The 23,576-nt window shown below is 38.7% G+C and overlaps 1 protein-coding gene across 1 annotated transcript; it reads left to right on the top strand.

The window, feature by feature from the left end:
* The first annotated feature begins 227 nt into the window (after positions 1 to 227).
* Positions 228 to 21,592, top strand: LOC105930348 (interleukin-1 receptor type 1). The gene is made up of 11 exons (XM_036138957.1): positions 228 to 397; positions 7,612 to 7,822; positions 7,964 to 8,132; positions 9,015 to 9,189; positions 11,168 to 11,236; positions 11,424 to 11,550; positions 12,513 to 12,652; positions 12,788 to 12,934; positions 15,830 to 15,994; positions 16,952 to 17,140; positions 18,659 to 21,592. The coding sequence occupies exons 1-11, from the start codon at positions 331 to 333 to the stop codon at positions 18,850 to 18,852; spliced, it is 1,653 nt and encodes a 550-aa protein (XP_035994850.1). The 5' UTR covers positions 228 to 330; the 3' UTR covers positions 18,853 to 21,592.
* Positions 21,593 to 23,576: the final 1,984 nt, after the last annotated feature.

Raw genomic sequence — 23,576 nt, 5'->3', positions numbered from 1 at the left:
ATACTTATTTTGTGACCATTTCTTATTTTGAATGCTAGAGTGAGATTTCTTTTTTCTTTTCCTTTTTTAAACCTTTTCCAAATAAAAGCCAGTAAGTGGAACTCCCTTGGGCTTTACTGGGAGTGTTTTAGTGACGACTTCCCTGTGTGAGCTTCACAAACAAAATCTTTCACTTCCCTAACAGAAACAGGGAGTGTTCAGATTGCCTCTTCAGGAAATGTGTTAAGAAGCCCTGTCCAAAGGCAGAGTGGCTCAGAAAATGAGCCATGTCGAAGGAGACACATGGGACTTTAATGAATCTAACCTGTTAACGTCTCACAGGCAAGAACAATGGCGGCAGGAGGCTGGGTCTGCTTCCTAACTGGGCTCCTGTCTCTGGCATGCGCTGTGGATCACCGTGAGTACTGATCACCACATCACTGTGAGGATTACCCACCCTGAAAAGGGCTTCTAACACAGGAGTGAGTTGGAGAGCCAGGTTCTGTCTTTATTAGTACTAAAGTGATGCGACAAGTCGTACAAGTTGGATCCAAGGATGTGCTGACTCCGATATTTGACTGATTTCGGTTTCGGCTGTGGTTAGAAAAAAATAAAACTCTTCTTAAGTCCTGTTGCTTTTTAAGTTAGTTACAAAGAGGAAAATAGGAAACCTGGAATAGATTAAAAGTCATGAAGATAGAACTTTATTTGTGAAATAACCACATGCACAAGTTCTAACCTTAAAAGAATAAAGCTCTTAAAAAGACATGTTAAACAATAAATTCAAGGCAAAGATATTGTGCAAGAAGAAAACATTGTCTGTTCCACCTAAACAGGTAGTTCAGAAATCTATCAGGATATTCAAATGATATTTTTGGCATGATTTTGATAAATAAGGCTTTTAGCAAGCAAGTTAAGAATATAATTAAAATCCTGATAGACATCGTCTACTCACTATTTTGTTTTGTGTGTTATCAGTTTCTTTTCTTATCAGAATACTACTTTTTGTCCAAACATACCTGATATGTTTTGACGATACCTTCGGACGAAGACAGAAGTTCCAACCAAAACTTGTCAGTTATGTTAATATATTAACATCATATGTGCTACTCATCCGTACGCTCCCAAAGAGAGAGTTATTCTTTCTTTGTAGAGTCCCGAAAATTGTGATCTCAAGTCAATCTTTACAATTTGCAGAGATAAGTAGTATATTCAGCCATGTAAAATCTTTCAAAAATAAATATTAAATATAGTGCTGAAGAATATGGGATTAAAATCCATTAGTATAGCAAAGAGTGACAGGCCAATTGAACTGAACCTACAGTTGAGGTAAATATATAGTGCTTGTTAAAATTGTTTACACCCTGTTTTCCCACCTTTAATGTGACACATGCCCTGTATAGAATTCCACTAAAATACGAGCAGATCCACTAGGAGAAGAAATGTGAACAAGAGGAAAGGGGCTATCTGGCAGGTTCATACGTGTCACAGTCTTAAACTAGTACTTTTTGGAAGTATGTTTTGAATTAATTTCAGTAAAAAAACTAAAAGTTTTGGAGACACACTTAACATAAATGATCAAATATGAATAGGCAGAAATAAAATGAAGTTGTCCTTGTAGAATCTGATTTGCATATTTTAGCTAAAGTCGTTGTTTAGAGGGAGGTGACAACAGCTCCAAAAAAGATCCTATTGTACATCTGCATCAGCTCGAAGAAGGGTAAAACAAAATCTCACAACTGTTGCCAGACATACTGGGTAAAAATTGTCAAGTCAAGCCGTAGAATGAGAATGGAATCCCAGCAAAGAACTCTGCGTGCTGAAATTGAATCAAAAGGGATTTTCCTAAAAGGGTTTAATTTAATGGTCTGTATTTTAATCCAACCAGTTTAATGCTCATTTATTTATTTTTCCTTTCCGCTTATTTATTTGATTTTAAATTGAATTGTATGGGATAAATGTCTCATTATACACAAAACATTGTGAATTTCAGATCTTTTCTTGAAAAACAAAACCAGAATGCCAGTGTGGGACCTACTTCTTAGATAGCTGTTGGGTAGCTGTCTGTCACCACCTCAATATTTAGTGCTAAACACATGAACAAAATATATTGTTTATCAATGGTTTTTGACATGGTTAGTGTGGTATTATACCCAGGAAGGCAGGGCCTGGGGTTAACACATCTGCGTTTGACAAGTAGTTTTTTTTGTTTTTTGTCATTGCATATGGCAGAGGGTGCCTGTGCACCTTGGATGGCAGATGACATTAAGATTATTGATGGATTTGTGAACAACGATCTGGCCCAAGGGCTATTTTAGTGTTTTTAAGAAGCCTTGTGTGCATTTTACCTTCTCTAGATCAAAATCTTATATATTTTGTTCAGAAACCAACTGAATGATTTTATATTGAACCCGGTTGCTTAAAATACAGTCTGAGATTTATACCATAGCTGTAAAAAACACAACAAAGGAGCATTTTATGTCATGAATCAGAGCAGAGGACCCAGAATTCAACTAGACCAGCAGAGGTTCGGTAAAATAATATTTATTAACAAAATCCAAAAAGGGCAGAGAAACAAACAGTCCAGTTGGGCAGACAAGGCAGGAACAGACCGAAACAGGGTGGCTCAGATCTCTGGGGACAAAGGGTCAAAAATCCAAAAGCAACCAATAAACAGAAACTTGCAGGAGGAGACTCACCCATACTCAAACAGACAACCTGGCACTGATGTCTGGTCTCAACAGTTTATATGGAGGATGAAGCAGGTGAAACCGGTCAGAGATGATTGCAGCAGGGGTGGAGTAAGGCAGGTGTGCAGAGTAAGTAATTAGACCAGACATCAGTGCAGAGGCTCAAAACAAGAAATAAATCAGAAACCAAACCTAAACTAAGAAGCTAACAGGACAAGACAAAACTCAAAGCAGCCAGAAAACCTAAGACAGGGGAGTAAAATAACTAACATAACCAGAACAGAACCCAGAACATTACATTTTAATTTTTCTTTCTGTGAGTGAGGGTTCCCATATTTCAAGAGAAGTGTGAAAAACACTGGTTGAACCTGGACAAAATTACCCTATAGTGATTACAAATGATTTAAACAAGAGCTGGAAAAGCTATGCATAAAAAAGAGTGATTCTTAAAAACTCAGATCCATCAATCTGTGCAACTAGGTCAATGGCTTACAGAATAAATTTTTTTAGCTTTTTTAGTTAAGTAAAACAGAATTGTTTCAGAATGGAGTTTTTTAGGGATGTGGGCCTGTCGTTGTTGTGTATGGAGTGTCAGATTGTCAGGGCGACATTGAGGCAACAACTGCCAATAAAGTCGTCTTACTGGTTTTTCAAGTTGTTGCGTCATCCGTGTGTGAGAATGATCAAACACTATGTGTGGCATCACAGAAAAAAAGAGTCTTACACTGGCGAGTCATTTGCTTGGTATGGTATTAGCGGTCTGGCAGATTACATATATTCATCACGTTGGTTTCAGTGTGTAATTTAATCATCATCATCATTATCATCATCATCATCATCATCATCAACAACTGTTTTTACAGAGCACTTTAATATCGGCCACAGCTAAAACAAAGAGCTGAACATCAGAAAACCTTTTGATTAGAATCATCTAATCTAATTAGAATAATAAAATAAAGTGACAAGGCTAAACAGCCAAAAATGTAAACAATGTAAAATTTCCATGAGTATCATGTAATTTCTGCATCAGTTGGTCCTCATCTGCAGGAAACAATACCTTCCTGCAAAGACGTAATTATATTAATACTGAATTAATCAGTGATTTTGCGTGGTATTATCATATCTGGCTTGCATTAACTTATTTTTCTCTCATCGTACATTAAAGTCTTTCCTGCACCAAACAGTTCGTTCATGCTGCTTCCTCTAATGAGTAAAGAAGGTGCAGACTTGAAAACTTTCCCTCTTGTAATGTACAGGAAGCCCGAAAGACGTCAGCACAACATGAAAAATGGAAACCGTTTATACAGAAAGACGTCCTGTGACCAAAGTTGGTTTTGCATGAATTCTAATCCTCCAAAAGGGTCCCAAAAGAAATGCTTCGATTTAACACTGGTTCAGAGTTGTAAAAGGTTACAGCTAGTGCTATACAAACCAAAATAGGAGTCTGTTTGTACTTGGAAAATTATTTTAGATTAACCTTTTTAATATTGAATAACAAGTCAGAGAAATACAGCTGATCATAACATCAAATACATACCCTGAGCAGTTAAACATATACAGTTATGAATAAATTATAATATGTGTCCTGATGAGGGTGGTTTGTCAGTACCTTTTAAAAATAACAACCTTTAAGCTGATATTAAGCATTAAGCTTTTCATTAAAACCACATTCCAGTATTAAAATGTTTTTATTGGTCTAATGGAATATTTTAATTATAAATGTATTTTTTTAATTAGATGTAAGTGAAAGAAATTCTAATAAACAACAGAAAAAAAGGTTTGAACACATCTGTCTGTGTACAATTAACTTATGTGTTTGATTTAGTGAATCTAGTTACTGAAATAAAAATGGCTAATTTACTAATTAGGTCAGTAAACTGCTTGTTGATACAAGTGTAAAAGAAACATTTGCTGTGAACATGGATCTCTGACTGTCTGGAGCTTCATCATGTTTTCTCATGATTAAGCTTGTATGTACTTCCTGTATTTACTCTGAAGGTTGACACAGATTAAATTAATATACAACTGTGCAGATGTCTATTAAAATAAATAAAAAAAATTACGGTAAGGAAAACAGGAACAGGATTAGACCAAGATAAGTATTTTTAGGTGATATAGTATCTCCTTTAATATTAAACATGTCAAGTTCAATTGAAAAACTAACACATCCATAAGAGTGAGAATATATTAAAAAAGCTACCATTAAATGGCTATACCAGTGTGCCCTGTTCTAAACTAATACGAACATTACTGAAGAACCCCCTTTTGATTTATTTATGCATTTTTACCTCTTTGATAGAAAAACTCAGTATGTGAAAGCTGAAATTGTTGCCTAATGCTACTTTGTTGTGGTCAAAGCTGTTCCGCAGGGATCAGTTCTAGCACTGTTATTATTCACCTCACAGTATATGTTAATAATTATTTTAGATACACACCTCAGCAGGTACTTCATCTGCTCCAACTATTCTTTAATATAGTTTAGCAAATTTTGTCTAGTTCTAAATTCACAGTAAAAAAAAAAAAAACATTTATCTTGTTTTCTGACTGAATTAAATAGATTTTCCCTGTATCACTACATTATTTGAAGACTGATTTAGTATCTGAAATACCTCAGAATTTTGATTAATGATTCTCTCTACTTTAAACAACTTAAACAATTTCTCTGGGTCTTAATTTTCCCCCACAAAAACTTGGCATTGAGGATATGTGGACTTTTTATATTTACTGTATCAGATATGTAACAATCAGCTTGCATTTGGCGGATTGCATATAATATATTGCACAGTTTGCTGGGGTTTTTATTCAGACTCCACGGTTCTGCAACTCTGTAGAAAACCACAGTAAATGTAAAGCTCGAGCTTTAATGGAAAATTACAAAAAATCCAATTAAGAGAAGGAGTAAACAGGCCTGTGAAAATGTGTAGTCACCCTCTGCACATATTTGGTGTAAAAATTGTTTGTCTCATTATTTTACACCATTTGACCATATGGAAACAAAGAATGCCAAAAGATCAAATAAACATGACGCCATTGACTTGTTATGCAATTTCTTCTCTTATGCACAATGTGCATATTGAAAGTTGTTTGTTCATTTCCTTTACAGTCTGGTAAGTGTTTTCTTTTGTGTGGTTGTTTTTCTCAGTTTCTGATTACCTTGAATGTCTTCGCTGCCCTCTTTAAGTGACCTAGATTAAGTGGCTTTACATAATTGGTTGTTTTGTAGGCTACTCTGTGGTAGAGTTGGCACTATTGTCTTGTGGCAAGAAGGCAAGGCAGGTTTATTCATAAAGCACCTTTCAGAAGTAAGATGATTCAAAGTGCTAGTGAAGTGAAGGTCCAAGGTTTGAATTCCAGCCTGGGATCTTTCTGCATGTTCTCCCTGTGCATGCGTGGGCTCACTCTGGGAACTCCGTTTTCCTCCCACAGTCCAAGAACATGACTGTTAGGTTAATTCATTTCTGAATTGTCCTAAGGTTAGAGTGTGTACATGCATGGTTGTTGGCAACCTTTCTAGGGTGTACATCATGTCTCTCCCAATGAATGCTGGAAATAGGCACAAGTCCCTCCACAACCTAAATATGTATAGATGATAAATGGACGAATGGTTGTCATGTGTATTTGATCTTTTCCTCTGGCATTCTGTGTTTTCTCATGGTCATATTGGTGTTCTGCTGGTGATTTTGTCATTTTCATCCATTTTTGTAAACTTGACGTTTTACTTTGAAACACACTGTTCCACATTGGTGATTTGCTGCCACCTGGCAGTTTGGGTCATTTGGTATCTCTTGTTAGGTAACAAAACACAGTTACTCTGAATAAAGTGCTGTTTTGGCCACATTAACGAGAGTGAAGTGACATAACAGCGTATGGTGGTGCTACTGGGGCCGTTCTCAAATGACGTCACATTTTGCCTGAGACAGCTCAGTTTCCAGGCTGGTTGGACAGGAAGAGTGCAAATTACAATGGCAAAAACCGCAATACTAATCATTTTTGGAAGATGACCACATCCTAGGGGCTTCAATTCAACTCGCTTCAATCGAGAAAAGCAGCGTAGAACAGCTGAAACATTGAAAAATAGAGACCTCAAAGTGAGCTGAAAGAAAGCAGTATTAGTAGAAAGGTTGGAGAGTCTGTCCTCTTCTCTTTTACAACGGAACAAACGCGAGGAAGAAACCCGCTGAATCCACATAAAATTACAGCTGATACGAAGAAAAAAATATGTATTTATTATTTCAGGGCTATGTTTTAATTTATTATAGAGCTCATTGTCAGTCAATCCACTGTGATCAGACACTCAGATCGCGTCTGACCATCACTCACACACGCACGCACACACATACACACACACACAAGATAAATGTGACCGTGAGATGAATGAAAGAATCGACTTGATCCATGAAAGAAGCGGAAGACCACCACACACCTCTAATCATCACAAATGCATGTATTTAGCTGGTATATATACACACCAGGGGGGTGGGGCAGGGGGGGTTGGGTATAGCCGATTTGTTTGGTAGCCAACATTTTTTAACTCGTATGACCCGCATATGTGCGGTTCACTTATGCCTCCAATGATGACAGCATCTTTTTTCCCCAGAAAGGGCCAAGTGCCACACCATCACATTGCCTCCACCAAAAGCTGATTGGCACTGGCAGAGATGATTTAACTGTTTTTTTATGGGCACACCCTGCTATGCTACTCAACCCACCAATGTATTTTACTTACAGATGTATCACCATGACAGGGGAAATAAACAGGCTTTCTATATTGCCAAGAAGCATTTATATATTTAAAATATAATTGAATGTCCTTAGCTTTTGCGCTACGAATACAAATCATCTCATCTTATATTATTAGTATTATTATTTGTATTATTATTACTACTTGTACGTGCAGCAGTAAGTAACCAAAAGCTTATGTGCACTGCCCCTTTTCTTTTAGAGCACCAGGGGGAGGCAGACACCTACCATGTGAGTGCTGGTCACTTGTTTCTGCTGAGATGCCACCCCGCTGATGCTCATTCCCAGATAATGTGGAGCAGAGGGGACAGTGGTAATGAGAGCCTACCGACTGGAGTAGAGGTCCGAGACGGGTTGCTGTGGTTCCGCCCTGTGCAGATGACCCATAATGGAAGCTACGTCTGTGAAAAAAGGTTGAAAACTCCTCACAGACATTTTCTTTCATCACCCTTTTTTTCATGCAATCTAATGAATAACATCAGAGACACAAGCCCCACAGTATAATTTACTTTTTTTTCCTCAAGTCTTTTCAGTATTTGTTACTTTCTCTGCAGGGATAACACAAGATCATCAAAAAGAATATTTAGAGTTTTAGTGTCCAGAGGAGACTGCCCTGATCCAAATGAGAACATTACAGTTACAAAGGGACTACAACCAGGTCTTGAGTGCAAACAGGCAGAGATCTTCCGACTGAATCTCGCGAGGAAAATACGATGGATGAAGGTAATCAGCTCTGCAGGACTCACAGTGGTGTTTCTACCACTTTTATGTCAACAGAAAACCATGCAGTCAACTGACACCACTTTGCACCCCTAAATTGTCTAATGTGACTAGATAGTTTTCATGACTCATACATCAGACTAGCAATGCACTGGCTCTAATACCACAAGTTATCAAGTCATCAATTGCAAACAATGTGTCAGGAAGTGAGGGGGGAACTTTGGTGTCAGCAAGTTTACAGTTGTTTCATAACTGTGGATGACAGCAAAACTCTGATTTGTGGTTTTTGCATCTTGACTAATGGTTCCTGGCATGTGCAACACTGCCCCCTTCTGTCAATGCCATGTTCAAAGCATCTGCCAAAACAAAAAACATAGAGTAGTCATGCAAAAGTTGACTCAAGCTGTATCTTCAGGGTTATTGTCTTGCTGAAAGGGGATCATCTGTCCTGGTCTTAAGTGTTTTGTAGTCACTGTCAGGTTACCCTTTATTTAGGTCTTTTTGTCATATTTTCAACTTTGATCAGTTTAATTGCTCTGATGAAGAAAAGCATCTCCACAGCCTGATGAAGCCGCTACCATGGTTCGCCATGAGAATGATGTGTTCAGGGTGAGCTGCAGTGTTAGTTTTAAATGACACACAGCATTAGATGTAGCCAAAAAGGTTTATGATTGTCCAGTATAGTGCTGAAGAAAAGCATTCGCTCCCATACAGATTTTTGCAGCTTTTTTGTTTTTCTTTGTCCCACTTCAATGTTTCAAAGAAGTTCAAACATATATAATAAGATAACCTGGTCAATTACAAAATGCATTTTCTAATAATGATTTATTTTTTTAAGGGTGAAAAAGTAATTGCCCCTAAAACCCTTTATTTGTTTGCATACAGGACTGTCACCTGATGGAGATGGATAAGGGGTCCACGTATCTGAAAGAACAAGGTTCATTGAGGCTGCCGCCTGTTACGGAAAGAGAGGAGGGGAAATACACCTGCCTGATAGACATCACCATAGATGGCCGGAATTACACTACAGCACGCAGCATCCAGCTGACTGCTAAAAGCGGTACAGCTCATCTCAAGTGGACAATTCTTGTAACATAAAGACATGTGACTATATGATGCAACTTTTTCTCACCTTTAATGTGACATCTGTTTATATATTTAAGAACAAAGACATTTAAAAAAAAGTTTAGTGATAAGCTTGAATAACTTTGTTAACCATGTATATGAACACTTGAAAAGTGTTCATATACATCAGTTCAACTTTGCTGAACTGATTTCAGCATTCATTCTCATTTGGTCAAGGTCTGTCTATATGCAACAGCTTGACAATAAGGGGCCACCATTTACCTCTCATACATTCACACAATCTATCTGATTGTGAGAAGGGGTTTTTGTTTCTTGCTAGCTTTAGGTTGCACATATTTTATTCTTTTCAGGTTTAATTCTGAAGGCTTTCAAAACTGGAATTTTCTTTAGCAGAATCAATTATTTCATTGATTTGAATGGAGGCTCTGATTATCAGTTGTGTTGAAAAATGGAGACCTTCACTGATCTCAGCTGCTCATCATTTTCCACCTGATTACTCTCCCCTGTGTTGCCATGCTTTTCTCCACTTTTACCCTCTGCATAAGCTGCCCGATTGTCGTTGTCAGTTGCTGGATTCTGATATTACCATCTGTGTGTCTTCTAAATTTAGAAGAAATAGAAAAAAATATTTATTGTAATTTGTCTTCTGCATTTAACCCATTCCTTAGGGAGCAGTGGGCAGCTATCACAGCACCCAGTGAACAATCTGGGGTTAGAGGTCTTGCTCAGGGATCCAGAGTGGCAGTCTATGGGAGTTGAACCCCAAACCTCCAGAACACAATCACAATGCTCTAACCACGAAGCCACCACTCACCACTCTCTCACGGTATTAATGTGTTGACAAACAAACGAGAATCCATCTTGCCCCGCTCCGGCCTCAACCGTTCGGTAAAGAACCAGAAGCTATTTGGGCCAATCACATTGCAGTGTTATGTTTTAAGGAAGGACGTACCAGCCATGACAAAAGCAAGAGATGCCAAGCTCCCAGCTGAACCAAAGCAAACATGCCAGTGCAGGAGGAAGTGTGCGTAGCTGCTGTTGTCACATGTGGTTTGTCAGAATCCACGATTGTCACAAGTGTCACTATCCAAAGAAGCAGGTCTTGACTAACTTTACTTGTTGTGGTTTCTCATGGCGCCTGCTGCTTATATTTTCATTTGATACTATGATTGGCTAAAACCAACTTTTGGTAGGCAGGCTTTAGGTGTTGCTTCGCTCAAATCAATTCGGACAGTTCTGCTGAATGTCCCTCCTTTCTTTGAACAGATTCAAAGGGAGCAGACGCAAATTAATAATGTGCAAAATGTTCTATACATCAATCTGGCTTGCCAGATTAGCATATATACTTTATGTTTGACTTCCATGCCTGAACTTCGCTATTTGTGCCTTATTGTACATATTATTATATACACATTATTTGTCACTAAATCCTTGTTTCTATTATGCAGCGTCTGAGTTCCTGTCTGCATTATGATCCTGCTAAATCCTCACAAAACATATCAATCATTTACTGTTGCCATTTTGGTAATATTGAAATTTTATTCATGTTTTCTCCAAGTTTGGATTTTATATATTTTATATTTGCTGCACTGCTGTATTTATATAAAAACACTGTGATTATTTCTGTATTCTAAGATCATTTTCATTTTTTAAGCAAATTTCATTCCACTACAAGAGGTGAGCTTTATTTTGAGTTGGTAGGATCCACCAAAGCTCATGCCATGTTTAAACTCAAGAAACCTAAATGCTGAACCTAATTAAGAAAATGCTGCAACAGAGTTTTAGTTTAAGCACATGCACACTTTTATACCACCAGGTTATCTCTTTCTTTTCTTCCCTCCCAACAAAGAGTGCTTTCTTTAGTTTTATTGAACATGAAATATGTCACATTAAAGGGAGAAATAGTTTTGAAGACAGCTTTCTGCTGTGTTAAACATTCCATGTGTTTTTAGGTCCTCCAGAGGTCTTTCCAGAGCTCCACGTTGTTAGCCCTCAAAAGGATGTGGTCATTGTGCAAGTAGGTAAGTAAACAAAAACTTTAAGATCTCTACAACAGTGGTGCAAATGGACTGTGATTTTAACTTTAAACATATTCAGACTTTGGTCCTTAAGCCCATTATTTTGTTGACTCTTTGCATCCATATTTAGGTATGAGAGCACATTTATCTTTCATCTTCTGCTTGGTTTTCCGCTTTACTTCACAACCAGGAAAGAGAGCAGAACTGCAGTGTTTAGCCTACGCCGGCTTCAGCGAGGATCCAGAGATTTTCATGTTCTGGACTATTAATGGCACAGAAACTAGTGACCACATGGAGCTGACACATTCCTGGAAATTGTGAGTCTCTGCATCTTCTCAAGCTGTCGTGAATCTCTTCACAGAGAGAGGGGGATGATATCAAAACAGGATAAACACATGTGTAAATGTTTCTCTCATTAGATAAAACAAACAGGAAGCTGCAAGCGTAAACTAAATCCTTAGGTAAAGGTTTCCATGTGCAACAGTTCTTGCGTATGTCCTCACCACACTGTTGCATTGAGTTTCAAAAGCAAAGAAAGACAAGATGCATCAGCCAGATAACACAGCATGGCCTTCCTGCACATCTGCTGTTCAATGTGATCTCAAGCTGAACCTGGCTATTGCTGATTTTCTTTATTTTTATAGAGAACTTTATAATTTCTTCATCGCGAACGCCACAACTTAGAGACATCATATAAACAGGAATTTAAGTTACGCTCAAATGTTACAGAATAGACCGAATATTGTGTAATCTCATGCTGAGCCATGCTTACTCGCTGTCTGTGGTGATAAACATCTGCCCTTGATGAGTGCTTGGAGTTGCTCTGAGTGATCCCAGCCTGACCTTTCTGATCAATTCAGACACAATTTCTTCCCCCCCACCTCCCCTTTTTTTGACCCACCCAGGAACGTCCATTGAGGTTTCATCCTCAGATGGTTGGTTTATCTCTAAATGTGGCAACGTAGCCTATGCTGCCACAACTGAAGATCGCCGCTTGTACATTTTATTTGTCTCACGACCCAACAAACAACGTGCTGGCAGGTCAGCGCAACAATATGCAAAATGGGGTTGCCTCGAAAATTACATGCACAGATACATCACAACTTCAAAGAAAAGACCACAAAATATTATTAATTATACATAATGTCATATTTAGACCCACATGTATGTGTTTTTGATTCACCTACATACTATACATGGCAGGATAAGAAACTCTGCTTCTTAATCAGTAACTATTAGGGTGCATGTTTTGAACGAGTGGACTTTTTGTCTTTTCTAGTATTCATGATAAAGGCCAAGTCTATGGGCAGTCCATTCTGTCGATCCCTGTAGTGCGACGGGAGTTCCTGAATGTCCCTATCAATTGCCACATCTTAAGCCCGGCCGAAGAGAAGCTTGGCGAGGCCCGGCTACAAGAAGGTATTCACTTGAAATGTCTGGGATACACAGAGTAATTGCTTGGTAACCAGTCTAGCCAAGGAACTTGTTTACTCTTGTTTACATGCTTCTTAATGCCGTTGAGTGACTGTTTATTTGTCTGCCTTGTTTCTTCAGCTGACTACAGCACATTCTACACAAACGTGGCTCTCTGGCTCATTGCTCCCATCACCTGTCTGCTACTGACGGCCTTGTTTTTTATCTGTCAATTCGATCTGATTTTAGCATACAGGAAACTGAATACACATTTTTCCAAACCACAAGGTGAGCATTTTTTCTTCTGCATCATACACTTCTTGTCTGAAGATTTTCATTTGTCTCATTGTCTGACTTTAAAACCAACTAAACCTTTTCTGCTTTTAGTTCAATTAGGATGAACAAAATTATTAATATTTGCTAATACCAGAATAATGAAAGCAAAATGTAATTTACACACACTAAGAATATTATGGCAGCATTGTAGATCAGCGGTAGGCACATCTGTGGAACGCCTCAAACACACCCCATCCTTGTGTGTTTGAGGCAAAATTTTGAGTTTGAGGCAAAATATCAAGATAAACATTACAGAACCTCCACAAGTCGGGTTGGTCCATGGGTTTAGGTTCTAGATAACTGAAAGTTTCACATTAATCAGTTCAAACAATTAGCATATCTAAACATGGGAATGTGGAGCTATCAAACTGTTCCGGTAGGAGACTGATTCTGTCCCTGCAATTAATGTAGTTGTGCTTTTGTACAGCATAACAAAAGCAAAAGGGCCTGTGGAGATGTTGGCTGCAGCTGATGAATGCATGTCCTTCACAATAGAGCAATTCTCATGTCAACATTGGGTGAAAAACAATTTATAGGATTAATCAATTGCTCTGAAAGCAACATAAAAAGTCAGGTAACAGATTAAAAATGTACGGAGCCTGTCTGATGACATGGACAGAAAAAAGTTTACTAGATGTTAAGTCGTGGCCACGCATTACTAATGCGTGGGAACGAGATAGATAAGTCGTGGCCACAAGTTATTTGTGAGCGAGCTGCTTTATGGTGGTGTAGCATACATTCAAGAAACATAGAGAACATAGACTTGATTTCATTTTATTTTTAAGCTTGGAATGAACTATAATGACATCCTGCGATCTCTTGCAATTGAACACTGAGTGGTAATGACCAGAGCTCTTAACTTTCACGCATTGACCGTGTGACACACGCATTTCACTGACTTCACACGCTCACACGCAACAGAGCTCAGGCCCTGCCTTCTGTGGAGCTGTTTAAGCTTGTTTCACAGCTTGTGGCTATCAGTAATTATTCCTGCTGCAGTTCATGTTAACAGAGTAGCAGGAAGAGCGATCAGAGTTATAAATAATTTTCTGTCTTAACTACTGGTGAAAGTAAGTCAGTATGTCTGTTACTGCGTACACAGGAGGGAAGTGGGGAGAGCGGATGCCAGATAAAGCCTTCATTCAGAACCACTCATGGCTGCAGGCTGTATCAGAAAACAGTCCTGCTAACCAGATGCAGTATAAAACACCACTTATTCTGTTTATAAGTTTCGTTCTTATAAACAGACGTGCTGTGCTGCCTGAATTCAGGTGCGCAAAATCTCGTTACATGTAATTTAGGTGCGCACCTTTAAGGGTCATTTTAAGAAACTTGTAACATCAGGGGCTTCAGCTCAGACCCCTCATTCCTCATCTTCCCTCTAACTGAGCCCTTTACAGTCTTTATTTGTGCATTTTTCCCACTGTTTATTCTTTGCGCACAGCGCACCAATCTTGGGGAAAATCCACTCACCTCACCGCCTCATACTGCTATCATTAAGTATAAATTCTGATACCAGACGATACCAAAAAGTGTTTTTTTTTTTACCGTCACTTAGCGGAAAAGAAGGATGTACAGTTAATCATTGCATCCCTGGATCCACTCGCGTCCACTGAACTTCAAGCCCGGAGGCTAAACTGAAGGCAGTATTTATCTTATCTATCTCGTTCCCACGCATTAGTAACACGTGGCCACGACTTAACATCTTGTAAACTTTTTTCTGTCCATGACACCAGACGGGCTCCGTAAAAACGCACTAAGGCAAAATACATTTTCAGATATGCCTATTTTGGTCTGGCACTAAGATTGAAGTGTTTGACTGACTTCATGATCATGTTTACATTTGGAAGAAAAAGTGTACATATCTTTTTTAACATGTATTGTGTAGCATTAAGAATTGCTGTCTTAATGCCAAAGAGTTCCCAACAAATTTTACTTTCACAAGTGGAGCATTACTGCTTTTGCTGTAGTGGTCTGCTTGATTTACATATGCATAAAGCTTTATTAGATTTTATTCTGGGACTATTTCATGTGCAGTGGACACAAAAACAGAGAAGTAGAGGAGAAAAAATATTAGACAAAATGCTAAAAGGGAGAAAAGGTGAAAAAATAGGAGCAGAAAGGAGAGAACAAGAAAAAAGTGTACAAATCTGAGAATGGATCCCTGCTGTGAAGTACAGTGGTGGCAGCATCATATAGTGTAGGTGTTTTGCTATTAGAGAATCAAGATTACAGCACAAACCTCATAGCATCATGAGGAAAGAACATTAAGTAATATTTAAGCAACAGCCCAAGAGATCACCCAGGCAATTAAAGGTTGTTCACAATGAACATGGGTATGTGACCAAATTAGTTACAAAGTTGATTAACTACAACAAAGCCATTATTCTAAGTGGCCATCACGAAGCCCTGATCTCAGAAAGATAGAACATTTGTGAAAAGGTGTGTGGAAGCTACAAACTTGAGTTGGTTAGAGCAGTTCTGTCAGGATGAATGGGCCCATATTTCAACAAACTATTGTTTGTGGGAGGATACCCAAAAGGTCTGACCCAATTCATAGTTTACCAGAAATTCTGATGAATACCAAGAAGGAATAATGTAAACACCTGGATTTGAAGAAAATATAACTCATTCTGGTTTATCAAATATAAATAATTTTGTTCATCGTGAGCTAAACAAGCAACAGTTTAGTTGGATTTAACTGAAAGGTTGTCTTCCATACTACGTATATAAATATCTGGTTTAAACTGTATGCATTTTTTTAAAGGAACTGTTTGTTTTACCGCAACAAAGTAAGAAACTGAGTTGCAAATGTAATCACCAACAATAATTACTGTGTTCTAACAGTTCCAGATGGGAAACATTACGATGCCTATGTGAGTGTCAGCCAATCTGCCATGCTGAGTTTGGATGGTGTTGCCTGCTTTGCCCTGCAGATTCTGCCTCAGGAGCTGGAACAGAAATATGGCTACTACCTCTACATCAGAGGACGGGATGATTTCCCGGGAGAAGGTCAGGAACACAGCAGCGTTGCGTAACGGGAACACAGGGCACAAACAAATATAGACACTGGTGAAACAAAGCATACAAGTAATAATATGTCTGAAATTAAAACATCTAAAGAATTGACCAGCAAGAATTGCAGTAAAAAATTGCTTCTTGCTAAGAGTTAATATCCTTTTGAGCACTTTCACATTTTGTTAGAAGTGAAAATGTTGTTTAAAACGCACAACGAGGGATATAATGGAATGGTAAATATCAGAGCATATTGAGCTGTTAGACTGGCATAGTCAAAGCCCAAAACAAAACTGATTTAGACGTATATAGAGAGTTGCTGTACTCTCCAACCCATCTGACTGACTAGTCTGTTTTGTAATGATGTAGAAAACTGGAAGAAACATACCCTTAATGACTTTTGAGATTTTATTTGTGAAAAACGTTAAAAAACATGTATCCTCTCCTTCCACTTCATAGTTGTAGGCTACTTTGTGTTGGTCCAACATGAAAACCTGAATGTTTTTGCAAAGCACCGTACATTGCTTTGAAAAACCACTATTATCTGCATTCCCAAGTTCAACAGATACATTTGAATTAGTAATGTTACTAAAGTACATATGAGGCACATAACAAGATAAGAACTAAGAAAAAACATTTCCGGATGTTTTCTGCCATATCTGTGCATCATAAGTAAAAACGCTCCACTGTGAAGTGAATAAACAAACCTTTCCCATTTAAGACTCCTGAGATTCTTAATTGGTTACAAGTCTGAAACTGCCACTGCCTTAGGTTTCTTAGGAAATTTGTCACAAATTTCCTAAGAAACCTAAGATAAATGGCAGCCACAGGAAGCAGGGAACTCCCTATTGTTAACATTTCTTTGTTATTCATATAAGGCTGCTGTCCATTTACAGAGTGGGCATTACTCATTGCTTACAACTTGTTTTATTTGTAATCTGTAATGTCTTACAGCGGTCCATGATGTCATCACTGCTGCAGTACACCAGTGCCAAAGACTGATAATCATCCTTTCATCTTGTGGAAAATCAAAGGAAACGGTGCAGTTCCGAGAGGATCAAAATCAGCTGTTGTACGAGCAGAAAGTGGGCCTTCATGATGCTTTGATGCAAAACGATCCCAAAGTTATTCTGGTGGAAGTCGGTAAGGACCAGTTCTTCTCATTGGGATTTTTTTTAACATGTATGTCTTAGTGGGGTAAATGCAGAAACATTAAAGCAGGAAGAACCACAAGCTCAGAAACAAAAACTATCTGAAATGCAAAATGCCCTTTATAAAAACTGTTGGTTTTCTGGTTAGTCTCAAAAGAACACAGGAACTTAAACAGCAATGATAAAATCAAACCTGCAAGAAACTGCTATCAAGGTTCTCTGAACTTATTCTCCTCTTTGGTGAAGTTTTCCTCTATAGATAAAAATTACGAAAAATGTAGAGATGCAGCAATCATATCTTTTTGCCTGGTTCCTTTTTTCTCTTTTTTTACGTGTCCTGTCTGGCAGTGTAGCACTAGCAGTTGCTTTTCTAATGCCAAAGAGAGCCCAACAGATTTACTTTCACAAGAGGAGCATTAGTGCTTCCGCCACAGGGCCCTGCTTGATATACATGCCAAAAACCTTATTGGATATTGTTATGGGATTATTTAAAATTCAATAGATAGAGAAACGGAAAGGTAAAAGAGAAAGGAAGGAAGAGAAAAAGGATCAGGCAAAACATTAAAATGGAGAAAAGTTGACAAAATACAGTAGAATAAAAAGGGAGTACAAGATCTTCTGAGTCTACTTCTACACCTGCAGGGAAAGATATAAATAGAACAGCAAAATCAACCAAAAAAGTATTCCAGGAACAAACAACCAACAGTTTTCATAATATCACTGAAAAATATGCAGTATTGCTTACAACCTGTGTTTGGTGACATCCAAAGCAAACTTTAGGGTTTATCTATCTAGAAGTGTATCTGTAAGCACTTAAATCCAAGCACATGTGGGTGTCTTTGAGAGTGTGCTTGTATATGTAAGGTTTATGCAAAAGGAAAATACTCAGTAATGAGGAGCTAAAGACCCAACTCCCAGAGCACCGAGGCAGACAGCAGCGAAACCAGAACCCCAGATGCCCTTACAAGGCTGTCAAATATGGCCAGTTTTCTAGTTTCTTCTGTTTATTGTTTCTTGATTTAAAATAATAAATTATTAATCAATGTATCAATTACTTAATTTGAATTAATTAATGTATTTAACAGAATCTGTTGTTATCTTTACAGTGTGTTAAATCTACCTATGATCCTGCAGAGCATATTGTTAAATCTTCAGTAGCATTCATTGGACTGAAATACTCTAAAACCAAGGAACTGCTGTCTTATCTCATATTTTGAGAAGAAGCAGATAACTCGACTCACATGCTTCAACTCAAGCATCTCTATTTCCTGTCTGAGGTCCCAAGTCAAAAATAAAGTAGTTGATGGCATGTATCCTATACTTGAAGAGGTTTATTTTCATCCAGATACTAACAAGACAAACAGGCATTTCCCCAAACCTTCCATTTGCTGCTAAAAATGTGCATCAAAGATCAAATGGAAATGTGTTTTTAAGTCTGTGTTTAATACATAAGTCAGATATTTTAGCACACCAATTCTCATGCCGTTACCCTTTTGTTGTCTTGTACCAGATGGTCCCGTGGATTACAGCCAGCTGCCAGAGTCACTGCGCTATATTAAAAGGAAACAGGGAGCTCTGGAGTGGAAAAACTCATTTGCTGAAACAAACAAGTTAACTCAACTATACTTGAAAAGAAACTTCTGGAAGAATCTAAGGTGTCAAATGCCAGCTGTACCTGCAAGAAGACTGCAGAGTATCACATGAAGTGGTGAAGATACTTCATTTCTTCAGAAAGTTTACAGATGGCATCCATCAGAATCTTCAGTTTTCAGAACGAGCTGGGATAGTTTCTGAAGTTTTCCACATGTGGAAACTGGACGGCAGAGTTGTTATTAATCATCATCATGTGGATGATTTCATTAATGTAGACTTTTGTAAAGTACCAGAACCTGCCCACTTACTTAAGTGACTTTTGCAGATCACATAATGAGGAGGGAATGTGTGGCAAATCTTTATTTGTTTAGTCAATGTGTACATTTCTGTACAAACCAGCTAATTTTACATCTTTGATTTACTTTAATTGTATTTCTATTTTATGAAAAAGTTCTAAGCCCAAAATTTTATCACAGAGCAGAAAAATGAGTCTGAGTTTCTGATGGTTTGGGGCTGTGAGTTCCAAAGGGTGGGAGCAGCAGCAGCGAAGGTCCGGTCCTCTAAGGTCTGGTGTTTGGTGTGGGTGATGGGTGTAAGGGGGTTGGTGTCTACGGAGCAGAGGGAGCGGGAGGGGCGGTGGGCTTTCAGGAGGTCAATTAGATATGGAGGGTCCATATTATGAAGGGACTTGTAAGTGAGGAAAAGAAGCTTGTAATGGATACAGTATTATTGGACAGGGAGCCAGTGTAGCTGTTGGAGGACAGGGGTAATGTGATCTCTGGACTGGGTATGGGTGAGTAGGCGGGCAGCAGAAATCTGTATGTATTGTAATTTTCGGAGGTGACTGAAGGGAAGACCATAGAAGAGGCTATTGCTGTAGTCGAGTCTGGAGTTGATTAAGGCATGTACGAGGATTTCAGCTGCAGACAGAGAGGGATGTATGGAGGCAGGCGATGTTGCGGAGGTGTAAGAAAGACAATTTTGTGAGGTGGCTGATATGTTTAAAATGACAGGGAGAAGTCCAGGCTGACACAGAGGTTACGAACGGAGAAGGAGGGGGAAACATTTTGACCATCAATAGTGAAGCTGAAGTTTTGACCAGAAGGGAGGAGGAATTTTGGATCGGTAATGTGGAGTTCTGTTTTGTCGTGTTGAGCTTTAGAAAATTATTGTCCATCCATGATGCAGTGAGTGATAGTGGAGAGAATGACTGGGGCAGTTGATTTTGTGGATATGTAAAGTTGAGTTTTATCAGCATAACAGTAAAGATGGAGTCTGTAATGGTGAATTATCAGTCCAAGGGGTAACATGTAAATAATGAAGGAGGGGTGGGGGGGCAACACCGAACCTTGGAGAACACCATGAATGACAAGGGAGGTATGGAACAAAACGCTTTTAATGCAAATAAAATAGTAATGGTCGGAGAGGTAAGAGGTGAACTAAAGAAGTGCTGTACCAGCGATGCCAATGGACTGAAGACGGCGGAGAAGGATGGTGTGGTTTATTGTATCGAAAGCGGCGGAGAGTTCAAGACGAAGAAGGATGGATATGGAACCAGAGTCAGCTGCAAGGAGGAGGTCATTGCTGATTTTTAGCAGAGCAGTTTCTGCCCTGTGGTGGGTGCAGAATACAGATTGAAAAGTTTCAAACAGCTGAGAGGTGTGAAGATGTTGATTGAAGTTGAGAGATGACTGGGCGTTCCAGGATTTTTGAGAGTAACGGAAGATTTGAGATGGGTCCGAAGTCAAGGTGATCAGGACTGAGGCCAGTGGGAATAGGACAGAATGGTATTGCTCAAACCTGCCATATCCATCCTTCTTCGTCTTGAGGAATAGAATTCCTCAAACCTGGATAAATTGGAATGGATAAAGTCAGAGAAGAATTTGGAGCGGGCAGGTTTGAGTTTTAAGTGTTGACCGAATGTTTATAAGCTTGGGCATGGACAGTGAGACTAGTTTTTTTTTATAGAGACGCTCAAATTTTCTGTGAGTCTTTTTGAGTTTGTGGAGTTCATCGGTGCACCATGAGGCTGAGGTGGAGAAAGAGACTGTAGCTGTTTTAAGAGGGGCGACTGATTAAGGCAGGATTAATTACCAGATCAGTTATAGTGGGATCAGAGGGAAGAGAGGAGACTTCAGGTTCTGGTAGGTCATTGTCCTTGTGTGCCTGGCGGGGGGAGTGTGGATGGTAATGTCCAAGGTAATTGCCAGATGGTCAGAAATGGTGAGGTAGTACGTTGGTTTGTGCCAAGTTTCAGCGAGACAGAGTAAGTCCAGTTTATTGTCAGTTATAAATTCATTGAGTAGCAAGCTTTTGTTATATTGTGACCTTTTACTGAAGAGTGCTTCCTTTAGGGGCTTTTGTTGTGAAGTGATGACAGAGAGGAGGTTATATTGAGTCATGTGACGAGTACGCAGATGATGTATGCAGATGTTGTTGTTGTGCCAGTGTTCAAGGGAGAGAGAGCTGCGTTCAGTCCAGAGTGACAGAATGGAGTTTTCAACTCCTTGATAAAAGGTCAGATTAAAAAAAAAACTGTTGTTACAAGCTTAACACAATGTTTGGGTGGGTTGTGGTTTTTGGCAGTGGTGCGAAGAGTCATAGTAATCCGAAAATAGATAATTTGCTGCTAACTTTTATGAAATTATATACTGACACTTTTCCTACTTTAATCTAAACTCAAAACACATCTGTTGAAGAATGCCTACTCTCTATAATTGCAAATTCATTATAACTTTTTAATGTGTGTTGTTATTATCATGATTTATTGCTGTTACCCTGTTGAATTTGTACAGTGTCCTTCAGTGCTCTGAAAGGTGCTTTTAAATAAAATGTAATATTATTATTATTATTACTGTTATTATCATTAATTATTTACTATTCATTCATTGTGTTATCAGTCATGCTAAGTTTAGAAACTGTTTGTGGACTACAGTATTGGGTTTTGATTAAGATGTTAATCTGCCATTTGAGTCACTGTCCTGGCTCTCTCTACACATCCACACAGACTTATCCACATAACAACAGCATCCATGGCTCCACTGTTACAAAAATATAAATGTAATAATCTTATTTTTATCAAGCTACAGGCATTTGGTTTGTTTTAAGAGTTTGCTTTCAGGAAGGTTCTGTTGTTTTTAACCTTAGATAAGGGAGAACAAATCATTTTCCCAGATAAGTAATGTCTCCCTTATCCAGCTGTGCATGAAGCTGGTGATTGACCATCACAACAAAACTTGTGTTTGTGTTGGTTTTCTTTCCAGGATAAAAGGGTTATTTAAAGTTAACTCTATCATCCACAAAAAAACATTGTGTAACATTTCAGAATCTGGAGACCCAATAATTCAGCTGACACATAAATGCGTTTAAAAAAAATTATTATATGAACTAGAGTTACTGGAACAGAAACTGACTGGAGCAAACTCTAGAACCACTGTGGGGGAGAAAACAGGGGTAGTGGCCAAGAACAACTCAGTGTGAATGTGAGAGAACTGAATAAAAGCCAGTAACCTTCTTAAAAGGTTACTGACAACAGTCATTTCAATGCAATGCAATGCAAAACTAGAGAACAGTAGAAATCAGTAGAGTGAGAAAAAAAGACCCTGATGTCCTCCAGCAGCCTAAGCCTATAGCAGCATAACTATAGAGGTAGCTCAGGGTAACATGAGTCACTCTAACTATAAGCTTTGTCAAAAAGGAAAGTTTTAAGATCAGTCTTAGTCAGGGTGTCTGCCTCACGGACCAAAACTGGGAGTTGGTTCCACAGGAGAGGAGCCTGATAGCTAAAGGATCTGCCTCCCATTCTACTTTTAGAGACTCTAGGAACCACCAGCAGACCTGCAGTCTGAGAGCGAAGTGCTCTGTGAGGAACATACGGGGTAATCAGAGCTCTGATATATGATGGAGCTTGATTATTAAGGGCTTTATACGTTAGAAGAAGAATTTAAAATTGTATTCTTGATTTAACATGAAGCCAATGAAGGGAAGCTAAAATTGGAGAAATATGATCCCTCTTGTTGATTTTCATCACAACTCCCCACAGTTCAAACTCCATTGCTTTAGCTGTGGTAGCCAAAAAGAAACCATATGTTCCCAGGTCTTAGAAACTTCATGATCAGTATAAAATCACTGAAGCACCTGTTTGACACTTCTTCACACAACTTTACAATTTGCAATCAGTCTGCAGGCCTTAAAAGGTGCCATGTTGTGTGTTGTTCTTTGCAAGCATGGAAGGTCTAGTTAGCAGAGACAAAGAGTCCAACCTGTTCTCAATAGAGACACGGTTGCATCCATTGTGAGACTTTTTCGACTGGAGAACAGGTGATGTTGCTATACAGTATATACAGATATATCTGTATCTATTCCTATAGAGGAATTCTTCAGTGCATGGCGCCCCTATGAGCAGATGCCCTTGCTCAATGCAATGACTGTTGCTGCCAAGATTCAGATGCAGAGGCATGTCAAGGATGGATTAGGCATGGAAGAAGATTTTTCCCTAGGTGCATCGCAAGGGAAAATATTGAGTGTGATGTAGATGAGGCCACGTGGCCTATTCGTCAAGAGAGAAGAGACTAGAAGAGACAGACACCCCTAGTATTTTCTGTTGTAATATTAGCCACAATCTTAAAAGAAAGAATGACTAATCAATAAAATTTGCATCACAGCATATCTGATTGTGGATCCATTTTTTTGTAAGAAGGCAATTTTGACAACAAATGACACTGACATGTAAGCTGCATACAGTCATTGGCTAAAATTACCAGCAATGCCACACTGATTAACATTGAATGCAGTATTTTGTATTTTGTTGCCCCTTGTGTAATCAGTGATTGGAA

This window comes from Fundulus heteroclitus, chromosome 7 (genome assembly GCF_011125445.2).
Source record: "Fundulus heteroclitus isolate FHET01 chromosome 7, MU-UCD_Fhet_4.1, whole genome shotgun sequence".
Classification (NCBI taxonomy): Eukaryota; Metazoa; Chordata; class Actinopteri; order Cyprinodontiformes; family Fundulidae; genus Fundulus; species Fundulus heteroclitus.
This window is presented reverse-complemented; position numbering and strand designations above follow the sequence as displayed.